The 8,822-nt window shown below is 54.1% G+C and overlaps 1 protein-coding gene across 1 annotated transcript; it reads left to right on the forward strand.

The window, feature by feature from the left end:
• Positions 1-5,950: 5,950 nt before the first annotated feature.
• LOC144609236 (histone H3-like) lies at positions 5,951-6,361 on the forward strand. Its single transcript, XM_078427659.1, has one exon. It carries the CDS (start codon positions 5,951-5,953, stop codon positions 6,359-6,361), a length of 411 nt encoding a protein of 136 aa, XP_078283785.1.
• Positions 6,362-8,822: the final 2,461 nt, after the last annotated feature.

The raw sequence follows: 8,822 nt of genomic DNA on the forward strand, positions 1-8,822 counted from the left end.
ACAAACCCATCCGACATTTCCGGAGGTTACATATTCAATACAGGCATTTACTTAGACATTTACATTTACTTAGACATTTACATTTATTTGGAGGGGCGTCTCTCTCCACCACACCCTGCCCCCCATGTCCAGCAGCGGAAGGACCCTAGACTGTGGTCCTCCCCCACAGGGCCTTGGCGTTGGCTGCACCGAGCTTCAGAGCGTCCCTCAGCACGTACTCCTGCAGTCTGCAGTGGGCCAGTCGGCAACATTCCTTGACGGACAGCTCGCTCCGCTGGGAGGTCAACAAGGATCGGGCAGACCAAAGAGCGTCTTTCACCGAGTTGATGACCTTCCAGCAGCACTCGATGTCAGTCTCGGAATGCGTCCCTGGGAACAGTCCGTAGAGCACAGAGTCCTCTGTGACGGAGCTGCTCGGAATGAATCGTGACAGGGACCCCTGCAGACCTCTCCAGACTCTCCTGGCAAATCCACACTCTTTGAAGAGGTGGGCCACCGTTTCCTCTCCGTAGCAGCCGTCCCGAGGGCAGCGTGCGCTGGTAGTGAGGTTCCGGCGGTGCAGGAAGGATCTGACTGGGAGGGCTCCCCTCACCGCCAGCCAAGCCAGGTCTTGGTGCTTGTTGGTGAGTACTGGCGATGAGGCATTTTGCCAGACAAGCTGGGCTGTCTGTTCTGGGAACCACGCCACAGGATCCATGGAGTCATTCCCCTGCAGTGCCTGCAGGACGTTCCGTGCTGACCACTGCCCGATGGACTTGTGGTCAAAGGTGTTGGTCCGGAAGAACCTGTCCACAAACGACAGATGGTTCGGCAATGTCCAGCTGACTGGCACATTGCGTGGCATCTGCGCCAGGCCCATCCTTCGCAACACCGGGGACAGGTAGAACCTCAGCAGGTAGTGGCATTTGGTGCCCACGTGCCTTGGCTCTATGCTCCGCCTGATGCAGCCACACACGAAGGTGGCCATCAGAATGAGGGCGACGTTGGGCACGCTTTTACCCCCGCTGTCTGCCGACTTGTGCATTGTGGCTCGTCGCACCCGGTCCATCGCCGACCCCCAGATGAAACGGAAGACGGCCCGGGTGATCCCCGTGGCGTAGGAGGGAGGGACGGGCCACACTTGCGCCAAGTACAGCAGCCCCGAGAGCACCTCACACCTGATGACCAGGTTTTTCCCCGTGATGGAGAGGGAGCGCTGCTTCCACAGCTCCAGCTTCTTCCCCACCTTGGCTATCCACTCCAGCCAATTTTTGTTACATGCCTCAGCCTTCCCGAACCAGATCCCCAGCACCTGCAGGAAGTCAGGCTTGATGGTGAAGGGGATGGAAGATCGGTCGGGCCAGTTGCCAAAGAGCATGGCCTCGCTCTTCCTGCGGTTTACCCTGGCCCCCGTGGCCAACTCAAACTGGTCGCAGACGCTGATCAGTCTGCGGACCGACCCTGGATCCGAGCAGAAGACGGCGACATCGTCCATGTACAGGGAGGCCTTGACCTGAGTGCCCCCACTGCCTGGCAGTGTCACTCCTCTTATGCTCGCATCCTTCCTGATGGATTCGGCAAAGGGTTCAATGCAACAGACGAACAAGACAGGGGAAAAAGGGCAACCCTGCCTGACTCCAGACCTGACGGGGAAGCTGTCTGATTCCCACCCATTAATTTGGACTGCACTACAGATATCAGAGTAGAGCAGTTGTATCCACTTCCTGATTCCCTCCCCAAAGCCCATTTTGGAGAGCACGTCCCTCATGTACGTGTGCGATATCCTGTCGAAGGCCTTCTCCTGGTCCAAGCTGACCAGGCAGGCATCCACCCGTCTGTCCTGCACGTAGGCAATGGTATCTCTCAGCAGCACCAGGCTGTCTGAGATTTTCCTGCCAGGTACAGCACAGGTTTGGTCCGGGTGGATCACCTGTCCCAGAGCAGACTTGACCCGGTTGGCGATGGCCTTAGACAGGATCTTGTAGTCTACATTCAACAATGTGATGGGTCTCCAATTCCTTAAGTCATTCATCTCCCCCTTCTGCTTGTAGATCAGGGTGATGTTGCCCTTCCTCATAGAGTCTGACATGCCGCCTGCTAGGAGTATATCGTTGTACACTTCCAGCAGGTCCGGGCCCACCCAGTCCCACAGAGCCGAGTACAACTCTGCCGGTAAGCCATCGCCTCCGGGAGTTTTACTCGAGTCAAAGGAACGGATGGAGCCAGTCAGCTCCTCCAGGGTCAGTGGTTGGTCCAGACTCTCCCGCTTGCTGTCGTCCAAGACTTCCGTGATGGAGGACAGGAAGTTCTGGGAGGCGGTGCTGTCTGTGGTCTTTACATCGTACAGATCCTTATAAAAGGATCTGCAGATCTTGAGCATGTCTGTCTGCGAGGATGTTACCGAGCCGTCCTCCTCCCTAAGGCTTTTGATCACAGAGCTCCCCCTGTGAACCTTATGGAAGAAGTAACGTGAGCACGTCTCATCCTGCTCAACATGGCGGACCCTGGACCGGAAGATGATCTTGGAGGATTCAGAGGTAAAGAGCCGAGCTTGCCGGTCCTTCAACTCTCTCAGTTCCTCCCTCACATCCACCCCTCTCCTCTGCAGAAGGAGTAGCTGCTGCAAATCTGTCTGGAGTTGACACAGTTCCCTCTTACCCTGTCTTGCTCTCTGAACACCTTTTGAGACGAAGAACTTCTTGATGTTCTCCTTTGTTGCCTCCCACCAGAGTGTCTGGGAGTCAAAGAGGGGCCTCACAGTTCTCCAACATGCGTAGTCCCTCTTTAGCTCCTTAACGTTCTCCGGGGTCAACAGCTCCACGTTTAGCTTCCACGTCCCTCTGCCCGCCTTCCGGTCCTCCTGTAGGTGACAGGTGGCCTGAAGGAGGCAGTGGTCAGAGAAGAACACCGGGGCGAGGTCGGTGTGTCTGACCGTGACGGCCCTCGATGTGAAGAGGAAGTCTATCCGGGACTGGGCTGAACCGTTTGGTCCTGACCAGGTGAACCGTGGCTGGACTCCGCCTGCAGGGTCACTGAAGGCGTCGCGCAGCTTTGCATCTTTGACCGTTTCCACCAGGAGTTTGGAGGTGCCGTCCAGTCTGTGGTTGGCACTGCCGGATCGTCCAGCCGCATCGATGATGCAGTTGAAGTCACCGGCCAGAACGAGCGGTCTAGACGTGGCCAGCAGCGGTGGGAGCTGCTGGAGGACGGCCACCCGCTCGCTCCACCTGGGTGAGGCATACACATTTATCAGCCGGAGCGGAGAACCACGGTACATTACATCCACCACCAAGAGACGACCCCCCACCACCTCCCTTACCTCAGTGATGGTGAAGCCCCCTCCCCGCAGCAAGATCCCCAGACCGGACGCACGACAATCATTGCCCCCCGACCATACAGACAGTCCGTGGGGCCACCATCGCGACCACCTCCGATAGCAGCGAAGGTGTGGCAGCCCGCACTCCTGTAAAAAAGTCACATCCGCCTTTACCTTGGCCAGGTACTGCAAGGCGGTTACACATCGCACAGTGCTCTTCACACTGCGCACGTTTAAGGATGCCAGTTTCAGCTCCATTGTCCTTTATTGTCCCAGGCGATCCTCCCGCATGCCAATCATCTGGCTCAGTTCCTGCACATTTTTGTCGCACAGGTAGTGGTACAGGTTGGTGGCTTCCTCAGCACAGGGTGTATTTTCTGGCGAAGCCACTGCGCTGCTCCCAGTGTCCTGGAGCTGGGGCCCATTGGCCACTGCACTGCTCCCGGTCTCCCGGAGCTGGGGCCCATTGGCCACTGCACTGCTCCCGGTCTCCCGGAGCTGGGGCCCATTGGCCATTGTGCCGCTCCCGGTCTCCCGGAGCAGGGGCCCATTGGCCGTTGTGCCGCTCACGGTCTCCCGGAGCAGGGGCCCATTGGCCGTTGTGCCGCTCACGGTCTCCTGGGGCTGGGGCCCATTGGCACTGCTCCCAGTCTCCTGGGGCTGGGGGGCAACAGACACGTTCTTTCTCTTACCTTCCTCCTCCCCCGTTTCCTTCCTCTGCCTCTGCCTCCGTTGTCGGCTCCTCCCGGTCGTCTCATCCTCCGATGCGGAGAGGCTGCTGGCCTCGTCCTGGGAGAGGACTCTTTTTTGGGACTTGCTTGCCCCCTCCGCCTTTTTCTCCGTGCGCACAGCCTTCAATGTTTTCCTCGACTGTACCACCTTCCATTCCTCCTCTTCCTGTTCCCCCTCTTCCATCGACTCACCCTCGTGGGGAGGGGCCTGGGGTGCTCTGTCCTGCGGTTGGGGGCTCCTGGTGGTCGCGTTGTCCTCGCCCCTGCTCTCCTTTCCTTTTTGGGCTTTTTCCGTGGTAGGAGGCGTCTCGTCCACCCTGGGGGTGCTGGCAGCGGCCCCTCTTATCGCCTGTGCATAAGTGCTTGCTCTTTTAGGGCAGGCCCTGTAAAGGTGGCCTGCCTCCCCACACAGGTTGCAGCTCTTACTCTCTTTACAATCCCTTGTCTCGTGGCCTTCTAACTTGCAGTTTCTGCAGACGACTGTCCTGCATTCTGCCGCCACGTGCCCAGGTTTGTTGCATTTCCTGCACACCCTGGGCTGCCCCGCGTACGTCATGTAGCCCCGGTTCCCTCCGATAGCGAACACCGAGGGAGGGTGGACAATGAATCCCTTCCCGTCCACCCTCAGCTTCACCTTTACCTGCCTCTTGCTCGTCCAGATCCCGAACAAGTCCTTGATGTCCACGCAGTTCCCGGCCCCTTCGACGTAGCGCGCAAGGAAGGTGAGGACATCCACGACGGGCACATGTGGGTTAAACATGTGCACCGTGATCATCCGTTCCCTCTGGGTGGGGAGGGTGAAGAGCGGCTGCACCTTCAGGAGCGACAGCGGGGCTTCATCCCCCTTCTCCCGGAAGTCCTGCAGCAACTTCTGCCATCCCGCCGGGTTCTGGAAGGTAACGTCGAAGTATCCGTTACCTGGGAAGTCCTGGAGGCAGAAGATGTCCCCGGCCTTGAATCCACAAGCCTCCAGCAGCACCTTCTTGATGAAGAGATCCCTTGAGAAAGGGTTCCCCTCCTTGAGGTCCTTCACCGATACTCGCAGGGTATTCCGGATACCCTGCCCTCCAGCTCCACTTGCTGCTGCCATCCCACCTGGATAAGGGTGTTAGGTTGGTTACCCAACCAGCATGGATCCACCCCTAAACCAGACACGTGCTCCTGACCTCCGCTCCTCGTCGATGATCTAATGCAAATACTGCTCTTATACTTACCCTGTTCTTATAAGAACATTAGATTGTGCTGTGTGGCAGATACTATAGAAATGATCCTTAAAAGTATCCTCTCAGCGTACAGCAATGCCGATCCCGTCCGACACTTGATCTTAGCCGACAGTAACACAAGGCGATGTCAGTTTCCCTTTTACCTTTATACCTCATGATTACTGCAACAACAGGAGGGTCGACTCGAAACCGTCGCTTATTTCCAGTCACGAGCAGAGCTGAATTCCGTCTGCACCGGGATCCGGTCTGGAAATCCGCGCCGCATATTCAGTCAATGATTTAAGCGAGAAATTAAAATGGATTTGATATTAAGTTGACAGAAACTGAATTCATTCAAAATATCAATAAAATACTGTCCTTGGTTTCCCGGTGAAATGAAATTGGCAGCAATTTAAAATTCAACCCGCAGCCAATGATACTGCAGTCCGTGCTCTCTGGTTGGCTGAGCTTCCCCTACCCCACCCGCCGGTCACAAATCTCTGTATCCCCCCCCTCCCGGCCTCAGACCTTCTGAAACCGCCGCCTGGTGCTGACAGACCTGCAGCCACTCGCAGGCATGGGACACCGTGAGTGACATCTCTGCTCCAGCCATTCAGAGGCTGTGGGCCGGCGCTTCACCAACGCTTTAAAAGCCGGTCCCAGAGACAGCTCCGTCATTCCAGTGCCTGTGTTTAACGCTGTGCTCTGACTGTTGAAGGAGAATGGCCCGGACCAAGCAGACAGCGCGCAAATCGACCGGAGGGAAAGCTCCTCGCAAGCAGCTGGCGACCAAAGCGGCGCGGAAGAGCGCTCCAGCCACGGGCGGAGTGAAGAAGCCTCATCGCTACAGGCCCGGCACCGTGGCTCTGAGGGAGATCCGACGCTACCAGAAATCCACCGAGTTGCTCATACGCAAACTGCCCTTCCAGCGCCTGGTGCGGGAGATCGCTCAGGACTTCAAGACAGACCTGCGCTTCCAGAGCTCGGCCATCATGGCCCTGCAGGAGGCCAGCGAGGCTTACCTGGTGGGGCTCTTTGAGGACACCAACCTGTGCGCCATCCACGCCAAGCGAGTCACCATCATGCCCAAAGACATCCAGCTGGCCCGCCGCATTCGCGGGGAGCGCGCCTGAACCCCACCTCCACCAAGGACAACAAACGGCTCTTTTAAGAGCCACTAACCCGGCAGAAGAAAGTGCTGCGCCTTTGTCTTAATGTTCTGTTCTATCCGCGGGGTTTTTATCTGAATTAATGCCATAGACGGCTGCTGAGCGGAGTTTTACTCCAGTGATTCAAGTGTAACTGGTTACGATGTAAACGTCAAAGCTGCTCATGTACACGCCGCGCGCGCCCCATTTTCTCGCGCTCTGGGTTCAAGGACAACAAACACCTTTATTACGCACTTTCCCCGCGCGGACCTCAGTCGCTGATCAGCCCTTCCACAGTCACTGAGTTACTGCATCTACAAAGTGATGAGGCCGGTTGGAGGGACAAAGGCAGCGACCAGATACACCAGCTCCAAGTAACGACCCACGCAGCTAACGAAAATCCTAAAGGCTCTGTTCAGACCCACGCACGGTCTCGCTGAAAGTGTTGTGCCGATATTTCGACACCTCATTGCTCCAACTGGTTCGATATTTCATTTTCAGGCGATGATTCTCATTCTGTTTAATTTGATCAAATTAGCCGTCCAGACCACGGTATAATCCAGGTATCGCTCTGCATTCATGCCAACTGCAATGAAACGGAAACGTCACCCTCTGCTTCCCCGTTAGTTTGTCTTAATCTTCATACACTTCTCTCAATGATCTATCCATTCAGATTGCATTAACTTGAACAAGATGTTGGTGTGTTTGTTGGTGCTGCTGTTTTAATTGTGAAGTGACTGACCTTTAGTGACTGCAGTCTGCTATTCGAGAAGCAAACATATTAAGTGCTGCGACGGCTCCGTGAATCATTAGACCATTGGTCATCAATAGTCTAATGTCCTTTGTGCACAGAGCGATGTCTAACATGTTCTGTGAACCGCGTTTGTTCCGACAGGTTTGCGGTTTAAAATAGTAAGTGAGCATTCCCAGGAATCACTCACCATGTAACGAATTCACACTCGGTGTGTCTTGTAGATGGGTCATCATAGAATAACCTAGGATGCGAGGATCCATTATCACAGATGTGTAATTAATTAAGTCTAGGGTATTGCTGAAGATATATTTTTTCTTTTTGGGCGGGCTTTTCAAATTTCAGTTCTTTTGGGGACTGGCGGTTATTTTCCGCGCTTCTCCTGTTGGCGCCTGGTCATTGGAGGAAGAGGCAGCTCTACGATTGGCCTATTTCACCACCAATGAGATGAAGCGCTGCGCCACCAATGGTAAGCGTCCCACCGCATTCCTCCAGAAGCTACAAGAAGGGCGAGTGCGGGAGAATTAGAATAACAACCGATCACAGCATCTGTGAAGGGAATGAATCCTGCCCGATCCTTGTTGACCTCCCAGCGGAGCGAGCTGTCCGTCAAGGAATGTTGCCGACTGGCCCACTGCAGACTGCAGGAGTACGTGCTGAGGGACGCTCTGAAGCTCGGTGCAGCCAACGCCAAGGCCCTGTGGGGGAGGACCACAGTCTAGGGTCCTTCCGCTGTTGGACATGGGAGGCAGGGTGTGGTGGAGAGAGACGCCCCTCCAAATAAGGGATATGTATGTAAATGTCTAAGTAAATGCCTGTATTGAATATGTAACCTCCGGAAATGTCGGATGGGTTTGTTTTAAAAAGATGTTTTGTAAATGATATTTATTACCTGAATAAAGTATTTTTTGATATAAAAAAAAGAGAATGGGTGACATTGACACGAATCTTTGTGTTTCCATGTAGCAAAGCCTCTCTTCATGACCTAATGCCGCCCAGATCTTTCCGACACCGGACTTGTTTTAAACAGGCGGGGACACTACTCTGCAACAGTGTTAACGTTCGTTTTCTCTAGACAGACAACAATGCAACAAAGTTAGGGGTAAAACAGTAAAGTCTTTATTACGCCAGGCGGGAGTGGGGAGATCAGCACCGGGTATCTTCAGATAACCAAGCTCACCTCGTGTCCCACTCACCGAAACACAATATAGTTATATCTTTTTCTTATCAGTGAATGAGGTGGCACCACTCACATCATGCCCAAACAAGGTAGTGAAAGAATAAGACCATGTCCATATAAGGTATTAAGAAGTCCTCAGTAGGTCATTTTTCGAAATAAAGCAATCTCAGCTGATTCTTATTTTTTTTTAGCAAAGCAAACTAAAGGTCAGTTGTTTATTTTGTAGTACATGTACTTCTCAAGGTTAGACACAGCTTACCTCTTTCTGCTCAGCTAAGCAATTTACAACGTGCAAGATGAAGCAGGCAACCATTGTGTGACCTGTTTCTTTTTAAACTGTTTCAACAGTACAACCGATAACCAATGTGACAAAATGTTCAATTACGGGAACACGTTGACTGCTGCAGGATACAATATAATTAGTTGAAAATCACATCGGCCCCAGTTAACCTTTCACAAATTATAATTAACCAAATCGGGTGGTCACTGCTCTCTGTGAGGCTGTGGGCGGCTCT

The sequence above is a fragment of the Rhinoraja longicauda genome, chromosome 34 (assembly GCF_053455715.1).
Source record: "Rhinoraja longicauda isolate Sanriku21f chromosome 34, sRhiLon1.1, whole genome shotgun sequence".
NCBI lineage: Eukaryota > Metazoa > Chordata > Chondrichthyes > Rajiformes > Arhynchobatidae > Rhinoraja > Rhinoraja longicauda.

What these genes read in the sequence shown, in the direction of transcription:
- LOC144609236 (XM_078427659.1), top strand. Translation starts at nt 5,951, where the DNA reads ATGGCCCGGACCAAGCAGACAGCGCGCAAATCGACCGGAGGGAAAGCT.